General features: G+C 48.5%; 1 protein-coding gene and 1 pseudogene across 2 annotated transcripts; both read right to left on the bottom strand.

Moving 5' to 3' along the window:
- Positions 1 to 1,033: 1,033 nt before the first annotated feature.
- Positions 1,034 to 3,710, bottom strand: LOC111759337 (ribosomal protein S6 kinase delta-1-like; annotated as a pseudogene).
- Positions 3,711 to 5,802: 2,092 nt separating this feature from the next.
- Positions 5,803 to 9,028, bottom strand: LOC101412608 (patr class I histocompatibility antigen, A-126 alpha chain-like). 2 transcript variants are annotated; one of them, XM_004474157.5, is made up of 8 exons: positions 8,905 to 9,028; positions 8,508 to 8,777; positions 8,024 to 8,344; positions 7,188 to 7,463; positions 6,967 to 7,074; positions 6,548 to 6,580; positions 6,344 to 6,391; positions 5,803 to 6,185 (listed from the first exon to the last, which is right to left on the bottom strand). In XM_004474157.5, the coding sequence occupies exons 1-8, from the start codon at positions 8,966 to 8,968 to the stop codon at positions 6,181 to 6,183; spliced, it is 1,125 nt and encodes a 374-aa protein (XP_004474214.2). In that variant the 5' UTR covers positions 8,969 to 9,028; the 3' UTR covers positions 5,803 to 6,180. The 2 variants fall into 2 exon arrangements, with proteins under 2 accessions (XP_004474214.2, XP_004474215.2); XM_004474158.5 differs by having other exon boundaries at positions 8,024 to 8,299.
- Positions 9,029 to 13,196: the final 4,168 nt, after the last annotated feature.

Raw genomic sequence — 13,196 nt, 5'->3', positions numbered from 1 at the left:
TGGAGAAAGGAAATGAGATTGAAGATAGAGTGTTTATATGAATGCCTGCTCTAAATAGGAGTATCAAGCAACCAAGTGCAATGCTAACAGCATGAGTGTTTTCTTCTCACATGGATTACTGAAAGTGTGAAAAAACATGAAACTACACTGAAGATACCTTAATTGTATAGCATCATGGTAAAAGTCTCCTATTAGACACATGCGTATTCTTTTTTCTTACTTTTTAATTTCCCTAGTTGATGTTATTCATGAAGAATTTTTAGTATATTATTCAGCAAATATTAATGTGATCATATAAACTAATATTCTTTAGCAGAAAACACTGCTGCTTGCCATGTAAAAGCCATTCTTTCCAGTAACACGTATCTTACATTTAGAACATCCTGTGGGGAATATCTTGAAGGGCACTCCTCTACCAGCTGGGTTTATGATTTACACACAACAATAAATGCAGCTTAAATAATGACCACACCTTGGTTAAACGATTGTAGGTAACAGCCCCTTACTCTATAAATCAACATCTTGTCCAGATAGTAGCTGTAAATAAATACTCTGGTTTAGCCTTTTTCTTCTCCCATTTCCTTAAATGTTTTACCCTAATGATTTAGTGCTCCATAAATGACTGCAGGGAAAGAGGCCTCAGTGCTGGAGACGCTGTCACAAGCACTGGAATGTGTGCTGACAACCCTGCATGGGCGTCAGTTCTGCCCAATCCACAGGGCAAACAATGGAGATTCAATGTCCTCAAGCCCAGAAAGGCCAGCACCAAGATGCTCCACAGGACTAAACAGCAGGAAGTGTTGAAGAGTGAGCAAGCATTGCAGAGACACACTCCGGCACGTTCATAGCAGTGAGAGTGTGTATTCCTGCTGGGGGCACTCAACCAGAGTCTTCCAGGGAGAAGTTCAGAGGACAGCACCCAACTCCACCCATCACAGGCTTCTGTTTCTTCCCTGATAGCTCAACCTCTGGGGCACAGTCCATTCTCTCTGTGCTATCGTTGTCACAGGAACCTTCACCTTTACTTCACCAGCTAAAATACATTAGCTGAATGTGTCTGACATGTGACCAGTCTACCTCCTCCCACTTGCTGCAGCCCAAGGAGAACTGGCTCCTCAGAGCTGAGGTCCTTGTGCAGACCCGCCATGGTGGGCACAGAGTGGGGAGGACGGTTGTTCCCTTCCTACTGTGTTCACTGCTTCTCCTTAGACCTTTTAAAATGAATGTCTGTTCTGTCCTTGGGTCCATGACAGCTAAAAAGCCTGTGATTCATCATCAAGGTGGGACTTTTGGTAAAAGCTGGAGATACTGTCTGCCCACATAAGGTCCTCTGCTTTCCTATCGCAGCTTCTCAAGGGTAGTGTTTGACTCTCCTTGAACACCTCCTAGGAGTACAGCAACTCCATCTCTATAAGATCAGTAGCAGCTTCACCATCTTCTTCCTTTCTAAAACCCTGCTTTATTAATTCTCCTGCTTTCTCCAAATAATCTCTCTTGCCAAACTTGGGTTTTATTTATTTATTTTTCTTTATTTATTAATATTACATTCAAAAAATTTGAGGTCCCCATTTACCCCCACCCCACTCACCCCACTCCTCCCCCCATAACAACAATCTCCTCCATCATCATGAGACATTCATTGTACTTGGTGAATACATCTCTGAGCACCGCTGCACCTCATGGTCAATGGTCCACATCATAGCCCACACTCTCCCACATTCCACCCAGTGGGCCATGGGAGGACATACAATGTCCGGTAACTGTCCCTGCAGCATGACCCAGGACAACCCCAAGTCCCAAAAATGCCCCCACATCTCATCTCTTCCTCCCATTCCCCACACCCAGCAGCCACCATGGCCACTTTCTCCACACCAATGCCACATTTTCTTTGATTACTAATCACAATAATTCATGAATAGAATATCAGTAAGTCCACTCTAATCCATACTCTATTCCTCCATCCTGTGGATCTTAGAATGGTTGTATCACCTCCTGATTTATATCAAGAGGGGGCTTAGATTCCAGATGGGTGCTTGATGCAATTCTCCTGCTTTCAGTTGCAGGCACAGACTTGGGTTTTAAATGTCCAGGAAACAGGGTATAACTTTCTCATTGTTCTTCTGTTTTATTCTGTCACTGTCAGATGCAACAGTTCCTAAGAAGAATCTGAGAAAAAACAGAGACCAACTATTTTAATGGGAGAGTTTTGATTGGAGGCCATTCCGTTCCTTAACTCAGCAAGAGAATCCACATCCACAGAAAGTGATATCAGATCCCTCTGGCTGCAGAAGCCTTCCCTACTACAATCAGGAAAGCTATCAATGAGGCAATCGAATAACCTTCAGCAGAACCAATCCATTCAGATCTACTGTCAATTAATCCAGCCTCAAAAAGATCAAGCTGTTCACTATTATAAGGAGCAGGAACGTTTGCAGAGAATTGTGGCTGATCTTCTCTCTTAAATAAGTGTTATCAAATTGTCCAAAATCTATGCCTTTAGCAAATGGAGGAAACAATTCTGAATGGTGGAATAAGTTTTTATGAATTTGCCCGAGTTCTCTGTGCAGTTCCTTAAAGTTACAGTATCTTCCATAATATTCTCTCCTGGACATTCTCTGGATGCCTTCTTGAGACAACCCGGGGTGACCTTATGCACCCCTGGAGCCCCTGGGGTGTCACTGGCACTCAGTGACTGTAGAAAGGGTGAGATCGGCACCTGCTCCTGGCAGAGCTCCTGCTCCTGCCACCTCTGCCGCTGCTGCCCACTGGGAAATTCAGGGCGAACCAGGCAGTCCTGGTTCCACGGCAGCAGCGAAGCAGCCAAGGGGCAGGGCCTTTACTGCGGTGCCTCTGCCCAGGAGAGGGTCTTCAAAATTTCATTTTCTAGTTGCAATCACTAGTATATAGTGATAAACTGATGTGTATGTGCTGGCCTTGCATCCTGTGACCTTGCTTAAATCTGGTAAATTTACAGGGATATTCTTGTGGTTTTCTAACATATATTGTCATACTGGTTGCAAATAATGGCAGCTTTACTTCTTCCTTTACTATCTATAGGGCTTGCATTTCATTTCTTGCCTCTTGCACTGCTTAGGACATCCAGAATAAGGTTAAATAAAAATGGTGTGCGTGGACATCGCTAACTAGTTAATCTCAGGAAGAAAGCGTTTAGCCTTTCATCATTGAGTATGATGCTAGCATAGACTTTCATTGACGCCTGGATCCACACAGAAGAATCTGCCCTCCATTCCTAGTTTACTAAGAGGTTTTGTCTTGAAAAGGAGTTGCGTTTTCATAAACGCTTTTTCTGCAGTTTGGTGACATGGTGTTTGTGCTTTTTTCTCTTAATTAGAGACCTGAGATGAGTTGCAGATAGTAACCCACCTTTGCAGTCCAGGCTAGTTCAATTAGGCCTGATCTATAATACTCTTTATGTATTTTTGAATTTGGTTTACTCACATTTTGTGTGGATTTTTAAACCCAGGATCATGAGGGACAGTGCTCTGTATGTTTCTTTCCTTATGATGTCTTTGCCTGGTTTTCGAACGAGGTAACACTGAGGTCATACAGGAATTGGGAATTTTTCCCACCTTTATATGTAAGAGGGTTTTGTATGCAACTGATGGTACAGAGTCCAGTGGGCAGGGGCGAGTGGCTGGCACAGGGTCATCCAGGCAGGAGCAGGGTCTTACCTGAGGGCCCATGTCCATTGTCAGGCCAGGGAGTGGCCAAGCCCCTTGCCCAGCAGCAGCGGCCTTGGTTCCCACCTACAGCGGGTGCTGGATTCTGTCCCTGGCTGTTTGGCCTCAAGCTCCTGGTTCTGTGGCTTTCCCCAAAATAAAGTGAGTCCCAGGATCACATGTACAAACTTCCTATGTTGAAATTAGAAAAATCTAAAATCCATTGCCTACACCAAGAAGTGAATAAGACATCCATTAAGAGAGAGAGAGACATAGCAAGAATTCAGAGATTTAATTTATGGAGAACTTTGTACCACTGTACAAATGTCCACCTGGCTGTATCCCATCGTTGAAAAAGCGCATGCATTTCACAACATCACCCTCATAACTGCAAAACATCACTTATAAGGCCTAACCCCCAAGTCTGTGTCTCCAGCCCAGACACTTCTCCTAATCTCCAGATTCCTATTTCCAATGGCAACTGACAACCTCGCTTACATTTCTGATGGACATCTCGGATTCACGTTTTCCTAAACAGAATGCCTTAATGACCTTCAACTCTCCTTCCGGAGTCTTCCCCACTGAACTGACCACTCCACCTTTCTATTTGCAATTCCTTCTTTCCTTTGCAGAGATGAACTTTCTTGTGTCCTCCTGATCTCTTATTCTCTCACAGTCCAAATTTAATCCATTAGGAAACCTTATAATATTTATAAATATATATAAAAAATAAATATTCTTACTCTTTTCCTTGCTGCTATCCAGGCAGATTAACTCAGATCTCTAGTTGGAACACTGCACTGATTTCATCCTCTTTTCCCTACTCTCTCACTGCCGCTCACCTCTCATTGCTGTGTTCAACACAGCAGCCTGAGTAATCATGTAAGAGAAATCACAACATGGGTCTCCTTTTCAAAAATGTCTTTTATGTCCATCTCACTCAGAAAGATTAAGCCTTCCCATATCCACAAGGCCCCCAAGATCTGGCCAACCTCTGCCTTCTCCATGAAGCTGCTGCAAACACTCCAGCCTCCTGCTATTCCCAGAACCTCAGGCCGCCCCTGTCCATCATGACGCGCTGCCCAGTTCCCTGCCTGGGAAAACCTTCAAGCATCCTCAGGGATACTCCCTTCATGACCTTCAAGATTTCCTCAAAGGACACAACCACAGTGAGATCCACACTGACCACCCATGTTCACACAGCATCTTCCCTGCACCGAGCCAGAGATTTCAGCTGTTTTTAGTCCACAAATGTTTCCCAAAAGCTAAAAAGGGGCGTCCTGCATAGTCCTCCACAAACACCAGGTGCAGGGGTGGTCAGTGAGGCACCCCCCCCCCACTTCCGTGCCTTTCCTAACACAGCTGTTGTCTCCTGACAGTGACAGCACAACCTCCACTCACCTTCCCGCTGAGGCCACCAGGACTGTCCTCAGAAGTGCTGCTCTCCTTCCCCTTCCCTCCACCCCCCTGTGACTACAGCACAATTTCAACTCCCTCCAAGCCAAGAGCAATCCAGGCTAAGGCCCCATTGCCCACCTGTGGGTCTACACTAGGGTCTGCTCTACAAATCCATTGGCTTGGGCTGCAGCCAGCATTGGGGTCAGGGGAGCTGAGTAAGGACAGAGAGGGAGGGCAGGTGGCAGAGAAGGACCAAACCACCAGGATATAAATAAAGTGGAACTGTCATTGCTCCTCAGTGCTAATTCCAGAATCTGATTCCTTAGAAAAGATGGGGCAAAGCATGGAAAGAACAACCAGATAATAGCCCAGCATGAGACAGGACCTGAACAGTCTGGAAATCAGTCTCTTGGTATCAGAGACACTCATGGGCAGGAGCTGCCCTGGGCCTCGTGGGTCAGGGACGGTCAACACGACACCTGCTGGAGTCTGAGACGGGGACACAGAGCAGGAGGAGAGCAGACATTGTGGAGAAGAGCAAAAAAAGCCAAATTCCTCCATCATCACAGAATCATAAAGCAAATAAGAAATGAGGGGCCCTGAGGGCGGAAGAGGCTGAGCCGGGATGGCCAGCCGCATGAGCCCTGGCTGCCCACAGTTCTGGAAATGCAGACACACAGATGCCAGCTGCAGGAAGGAAAGTCCTCACATCCCAAAGGAAGGGTTGTTTTTATTTTTAATTTATTTTTTACTTATTTCTCTCCCCTTTGAGTCCTCCCCCCACTTGTGTGCTCTCTGTGTCTACTAGCTGTGTGTTCTTCCTTGTCGCTTATATTCTTCTCACACCACCAGGAATCTGTATCTCTTTTACTTGCATCATCTTGCTGCATCAGCTCTCCATGTGTGAAGCCCCATTCCTGGGCAGGCTGCACTTTTTTTGTGTGGGGCAGCTCTCCTTAGAGGGCACATTCTTTGTGCATGGGGCTCCCCTACATGGGGGACACCCCTGTACAGCACAGCACTCCTTGCACGTGGTTTCTTGAAGTCACTCAAAGGGCAAGAACAGCTCTTGAATCTCTTTGTCCCCCATGAGGCAGCTTGGTCATGCTACAGAAGAAAATAATCAAGAGCATGTTTAGGTCTGAAATGCTGACGTCAGGACCAGCCCTCCACAGCCCTCATGTCCATGTCCAAGGAATCCCCAAGACCCAGGCATGTCCTCTTGGCCCAACCCCTCTCCCCTTTTAGGCCCCACAGGGTCTCACCTCTAGAAGCCTCGAGAGATACATCAGAGCCCTGGGCACTGTCATTGGCTGGAGAGGAACAAACACAGGGTCTGGTCAGAGTCACAGGGAGATGTGAGTCAAGGAGTGATGGGGTGAGCTGCCCCGTGGGCTCCGTCTACACTCCCCAAAGCCTCAGGTCAGCCTTGACCCTCCACACCACCTCCCTCTCCGTCCCCCACTTACAAGCAGCCTGAACATAGCTCCCTTCTTTTCCACCTGTGGAAAAATGAGTGCGAGCAGGTCATGAGGTCCTGAGAACTAGTACTGGACCCAGGGAAGTTTCCAGAACCATGACTGCAGACCCAGGGCAGGATCAGGAAACACGTGGTAGGAGATGTGTGGGCTGGGCCTTCTGCCCTCCTGGAGGTCTGTCCTCAGCAGCCCCTTCCCTCTGACTGCTGGGAACAGGGCCTCCACATCATCACTGGGGGACACTGTCCTACTTCTCCCACAGGTTTATAAAGTAAGTGTGATGACAGGCCCAGACTGGATGGGCACGTGTGTGAGGAGGGGCTTCAAGGCACCAGGAAGGGGCAGGGCACACGGCTACCCGGGCTGGAAACCACCCTGGACAAGAAACCTCAGATCCGCCCCTCCCCTACCTGAACTCTTCCTTCTCCAGATCAGAACTGCAGCCACCACGGACACTCCAAGGATGACCAGGGCAGCCACGATTCCCACAATGAGGATGGGGGGCCGGGAAGGCGTCTCTGAGAATGGGGGAAGGTCAGGCGCCTGACCCCAGGCTCAGCCTTGACCCTGCTGGAGGAGCTCAGAAGGGCTCCTGCCTCCCTAGAAGAGACCCCCACCTCATCCCACTTACCCCATCTCAGGGTGAGGGGCTTGGGCAGCCCCTCATGCAGCACCTGGCACGTGTATCTCTCTTCCTCCCCAGAAGGCACCACCACAGCCGCCCACTTCTGGAAGGTTCCGTCCCCCGCAGGCCTGGTCTCCACAAACTCCATGTCCTGGGTCTGGTCCTCCCCGTCCCGCTGCCAGGTCAGCGTGATCTCCGCGGGGTAGAAGCCCAGGGCCCAGCACCTCAGGGTGACCCCACGGTCAGAGAAGGGGTGGCGGGTCAGGTGTGTCTTTGGGGGGTCTGTGGGAAGGTCAGAAACTTTAGGAACTTTCCATTTCTCTCCTGGCCATTCTAGCAGCGCTCATGTGACCACGAGGAATGGACAGGACAGTCTTGGGGGGCAGTGGAAGCCCCAGACACCAGCCTGGACTCGGGGTTCTGGGATAAGTCCTATTCTTGGAAGTTCTGGGGTCAAGTGAGACTGTCCAATGCAGGAGGCCCCAGGTGTGTGATGTGAACAGGGACCTCTAGACCTGACCTAGTGGAGGCTGAGGGGCTCAGAAAAGCTGCAGGAACAAGGCCTGAGAACGTCCCGGTGGTCCCCAAGGCTGACCTGCTGCCCAGGTGCTTCAGGGATGGTCTCCTCCATACCGGGGGAGGCTGGACCCTCCACTGTCCTGACAGAGGGCGGGGCCTCTGGGGGTCACTCAGGGTTCAGGGTCTGGGCACCTGGGCCGACGCCGCCCCCGGATCCAGGCAGGAGAGTGTTCCTGCATCTACTGGATTTCCCCCTCCCCGTGGACGCAGGTGCGGGCGCAGCCCAGCCCTTGGAGATCGGGGAGGGCCCCGGGCCCCTGTACCTGTGCGCAGCAGCGTCTCCTTCCCGCTCTCCAGGAATCTTTGCAGCCACTTCACACAGTTCGCCTCCAGGTAGGCTTTCTCGAACTGGGCAACCCCGGATTCCTCCCACTTGCGCCGGGTGATCTGGGCCGCCGTGTCCGCCGCCGTCCAGGAGCGCAGGTCCTCGTTGAGGGCGAGGTAGTCGGCGCCGTCGTAGGCGTATTGAAGGTACCCGCGGAGGAGGCGCCCGTCGGGGTCCATGTCGCAGCCATACATCATCTGGTAGGTGTGAGACCCTGGCCCCGTCCCCGCGGCCAGCCCCCGGTGCTGATTAGTCAGGTCTAATCAGAAAACGAAACCCGGGTAAAGTCCCTCCCGCGTTCCCGTGTCGGGGGACCCTGGTCCCGCGGCTTCGGGGGTTAGTGGCGTCCCGAGATTCAGGATGGCCCTGGACCGTCCTGCGGATCCCGGTCCTTCGCAGACCCCGGGCCCCCAGTGGCTCACCGGCCTCGCTGTGGTTGTAGTAGCCGCGCAGGGCCCGCAGTTCCACTTGTAAAAATTGCACGTTTCTCTTGGCCCTCCGCGTCTGCTCCCCCCAGTACTCGGGCCCCTCCTGCTCCACCCACGGCGCCCGCGGCTCCAAACTCGGACTCTCCGCGTCGCTGTCGAACCGCACGCCCTGCGCGTCGTCCACGTAGCCCACGGCGATGTAGTGGGTGTCCCCGCGCTCGGGCCGGGACACGATGGTGCTGAAATACCTGAGGGAGTGGGGGCCTGGGGGGACAGGAAAGGGGCGGGGTCAGCGTGGGGGGACGTGGCTTCTGGGGTCCTGCCACTCCCCCCACCCCCGGAGGTACACCTGCTCCCGTCCGAGGGCAGCGCCCCCCGACCCCGCACTCACCCGCCCGGGTCTGGGTCAGGGCCAGGGCCCCCGAGAGCAGCAGAAGGAGGGTCCCCGGCGCCATGGCCGGACCCCGTGTCTGGCGGAAGCTGAGTTCGGGGGTCTGGGCGGGCTCTATAAGGGCCGCGGGGCCGGCGATTGGCTTCTCCAGAACCCCGCCTGCAGTGGGAGGCGGTCTGGGCCCGCGTCATGAGTGTCCGGGAAGAAGGACCTGACTCAGGCTTGGAGACGGAGAATGAAACTGCGGGGACCGGGGACTCCCTCCTCGGCCTCCCGCCCCGCACGCCAGCCTCGGGGCGAGACCCTGAGATCCTAGAGCGGGTCCTGGACTGGCCCCGACCCCGCCCCTGCACGAGCACTCTTTTTTTTTTTTTTTGATAAGACACAGATTCTTTATTTTTTATATATATTGCTTATTTCCAAAGGATTTTTATGTCCTTCTACTCAAAACAGACCAACCATTTAAGAAAACTGTGTTATTTTAAGAGAGAGAAAGTCGAATTTTACTTTTGTGTTAGTACACCAGTTGGTAAATAAATCTTAGTTAGCATAGATCATAACAGATTGAGGTGGCAGCTGACAGGATTTTCTGCTATAAAATTACTTTTTGTTATCGATATCGATTTATAGATTTTTACTTACAGTTTGGCAATTGGAATTACTCTCATCTCAAGGATTTTAAAAAGGTTTAAATTGGGGAATTCCAGAACAAGCCATGCAAACTAAGGTTTATTCTGTAACATTTCCTCTGTCCCATCATTCTTAATTTTCATGCCTAGTAGAAAGAGTTTGAATCTAAACTTAAAATTCCCTATCTTATCACACCTAGCCCTTTCCCCATGGCCTTCTCAGAAAAAAGGCCCTGAGCGGGGACAGGGTAGGTCAAGGAGCCTAGAAAAAACCTTCTTTTCCCCCAATAGTTTCTACATTCAGATTGCTATATGCCCTTTTCATCCTGTTTGACTTTCTTTCTTTTTTTTTTTTTTTTTTGAGTATTTATTTATCTATTTTTTTAATTCATTTTTTTAATATTACATTCAAAAAATATGAGGTCCCCATGTACCCCCCACCTCTCTCACCCCACTACTCCCCCCATAGCAACAGTCTCCTCCATCATCATGACACATTCATTGCATTTGGTGAATACATCTCTGAGCATCGCTGCACCTCATGGTCAATGGTCCACATTGTAGCCCACACTCTACCACGTTCCATCCAACGGGCCATGGGAGGACCTACAATGTCTGGTAATTGTCCCTGCAGCACCACCCAGGACAACTCCAAGTCCCGAAAACACCTCCACATCTCATCTCTTCCTCCCATTCCCCACACACAGCAGCCTCCATGGCAACTTTTTCCACACCAATGCCACATTTTCTTCAATTACTACCACAATAGTTCATGAATAGAATATCAGTAATCCACTCTAATCCATATTCTATTCCTCCATCCTGTGGACCTTGGGTTGGTTGTGTCCATTCCACATCTATGTCAAGAGGGGGCTTAGATTCCACATGGATGCTGGAGGCAATCCTCCTGTTTTCAGTTGTAGGCACTCTTGGCTCCATGGTGTGGTGGTTGACCTTCAACTCCATGTTAGCTGAGTGGGGTAAGTATAATAAACCAGAGTGTAGGAGCTGAAGTCTATTGAGGCTCAGGGCCTGGCTATCATATGGTCAGTCCAGAGATTCAGATCCCCTGGGTATATCTTAAACCCCAGCACCAACTACAATTCTGGTAAAGTAACAGGAAAGGCTTGTGAAAAGAGATCACACCTGAGTCCAGCTCCATCACACAGAAACACCAACTCCAAAGAAGGGCCAACTGACATGGCACTGAACTCCATCTGCCATGACCATAGAACCTGTGGGTCTTTGTAGCCCTCAGAAGAACCAATACCTGGGATTGTATCTACTTTATCTGTCTCTGGGACTCTGCTCAGGTGTGCATAAAGGCAACCCCTCTGATAACCTCCAGGCTCTTTTTTGGAGACTCATAGCCATATAAACTCATTTCTCCTTTCCATTTCCCCCTTTTCTTTGGGTCAAAAAGCATTTTTAACTGCTGTTTTTATATGTAGACAGAGATATTCTGCTGGTCCGAGTTGAACCTTTTATTCAAGGTCATTTTCTAGTTACGTCATCAGCTGGTACTTACTATTGATCCTCGGCACCAGGGAGGCTCATCACCGGGAGTCATGTCCCACACTGGGGGGAAGGCAATGAATTTACATGCTGAGTTTGTCTTTGAGACTGGCCACATTTGAGCAATATGGAGGCTCTCAGGAGTAACCCTTAGGCACACTGCTGCTCTAGGCCTTGTTGTTATTTCAGGTGCACAGGCTCCAAGCATAGCCATTAGTATCAGGGGCTCATTGTTGGACCTTCATTCTTTTTTGGTCTTTGCTATTGCACTTGGAGGATTGTTGCTGTTCCTTTAGGACTGTGATAGAGCTCCCCTGGCTAGAATCTCAGCACCCCCTCAGTTGTTGTTTTCAATTGTTTCCACTACGAAAATATCCAAACATTTTTATGTACCCTGATATATGCCCTGTAAAACTCCCTGCCAACCATGTGTCCTCTGTCAATAACATCCCACACTAGTATTCCTCTGCTGCCATTGTTGAACCTCTCTGTGATCCAAAACTTCCTGAAAAGTGAAGCCCAATATAGTGCCAGGTTCCCTTAATAGTAAAATGGAGTATAGCGATGAGCTTAAAGGTTAGATATAGAATACATATTAATTTGGAAAAATTCTACATCCTGTCTTTTTCTTTTCTTTTTTCTAATTATTAAGCATATCTTCACAAGAGTCTTAGATCACAGTAATTCATATATACAATATACAGGACTCCCACATATCCAACATAAAACCTTTTCCCTTCCACAGCAATAATCTTTTAACATACTCATACCATATTTACTGAAACTGATGTACAGATATTGAGACAATAGCTTTAAACAAGGTAACATTTGTGTTTACATTGTGGTTTATATTTAGACTATACAATTTTCTAAATTTTTAGTTATCTTATGTTTTACATTATGATTTACATTTTAGCCTATCAGCCCCTATATATTTTTGGTGTAATTTTACATGTCTTATATCCATCCTTGCATACTCTTGTGAAACACTTCTATTGCCCACACAGTTACATTGGTTCCATCTATTCAATACTTATTTCCCCCTCCCCTTAGGGCCCACAGTGACAGTCAATCTTCATTTCTTAAAGAGCCATGTTCAGAGATACTTGCAACAGTGTTGAGAGCTTGACATGCTGAACTGCCCTAATGCCCTGGGAGCCACCATTACTCTTGAGAGATACAGTTCCCTCTATTTGATGGCCTCAGTCCTCCCCAGGATGTGGGTATACCTTCCCTCTCATTATATGGGTCTCTACCCAATGATATAACCCACTCTGGCAAAATGAGCATTCACGTATTCCCTAGGAGTCTGTCCTGTGTCAGATTATACCGTTTAAGTATCTTAAACAGGTAACTTTCCTTATTACATTTTTGAAAAGGTTTTCTCAGCACTATGCTCTCAATGAACACCTGATAACCTCCTATGTTCGTATGTTGCCCCACACTCCCCCCAATTTCTTGGGCAATATTATCTGTCCTCCCATCCCAAGCCCCGCTCAAGCCAACAAAGCCGCACCCAAAGGTAACCCTATGCCCCCATTTTATCCCTTCCATGTACACATACTTACCTCCAGCTTATCATAGATTTCACCCATGTAGATGTCAGCTTACGTCCTTCTTCTACCCCCTGATTTCTTGTAAGCCTATCATCCAGTCTCTAGCTCGCTGATGCAGCTTGGTTTACTTATTTCATATCATTGAGGTTATGTAGTATTTGTCCTTCAATGCCTGGGTTGCTTCACTCAACATAAGGTTCTCAAGATTCACCCATGTTATCACGTGTGTTTGTAGTGTATTTGATCTTAAAGCCGAGTAGTATTCCATTGTGTGTATATACCACATTTTATTGATCCACTCATCTGTTGATGGGCATTTGGGTTGATTCCAACTTTTGGCGATAGTGAACAATGCTGCTATGAACATTGGTGTGCATATATCGGTTTGTGTCCTTGTTTTCAGTTCTGCTGGGTGTATACCCAGCAGTGGAATTGCTGGGTCATATGGCAAGTCTATGGTTAGATTTTTGAGAAACTGCCAAACTGTCCTCAGAATGGTTGGATCCTTCTGCATTCCCACCAGCAGTGGATGAGTGTTCCCATTCCTCCACATCCTCTCCAGCATTTGTATTCTTCTGTTTTTTTCATAGCT

The sequence above is a fragment of the Dasypus novemcinctus genome, chromosome 22 (genome assembly GCF_030445035.2).
Source record: "Dasypus novemcinctus isolate mDasNov1 chromosome 22, mDasNov1.1.hap2, whole genome shotgun sequence".
NCBI classification, from domain to species: Eukaryota; Metazoa; Chordata; class Mammalia; order Cingulata; family Dasypodidae; genus Dasypus; species Dasypus novemcinctus.
Note: the sequence above shows the minus strand (reverse complement) of the source record. Positions and strands in the feature narration are given on the sequence as shown.

Bases quoted from the DNA above. Each gene is read 5' to 3' on its own strand.
- LOC101412608 (XM_004474157.5), bottom strand. From the start codon at position 8,968: ATGGCGCCGGGGACCCTCCTTCTGCTGCTCTCGGGGGCCCTGGCCCTG. The intron at 8,778-8,904 runs GTGAGTGCGGGG...CTGTCCCCCCAG, and splicing joins CCTGACCCAGACCCGGGCGG to GCCCCCACTCCCTCAGGTAT. The intron at 8,345-8,507 runs GTGAGCCACTGG...TTTTCTGATTAG, and splicing joins CTACAACCACAGCGAGGCCG to ACCTGACTAATCAGCACCGG.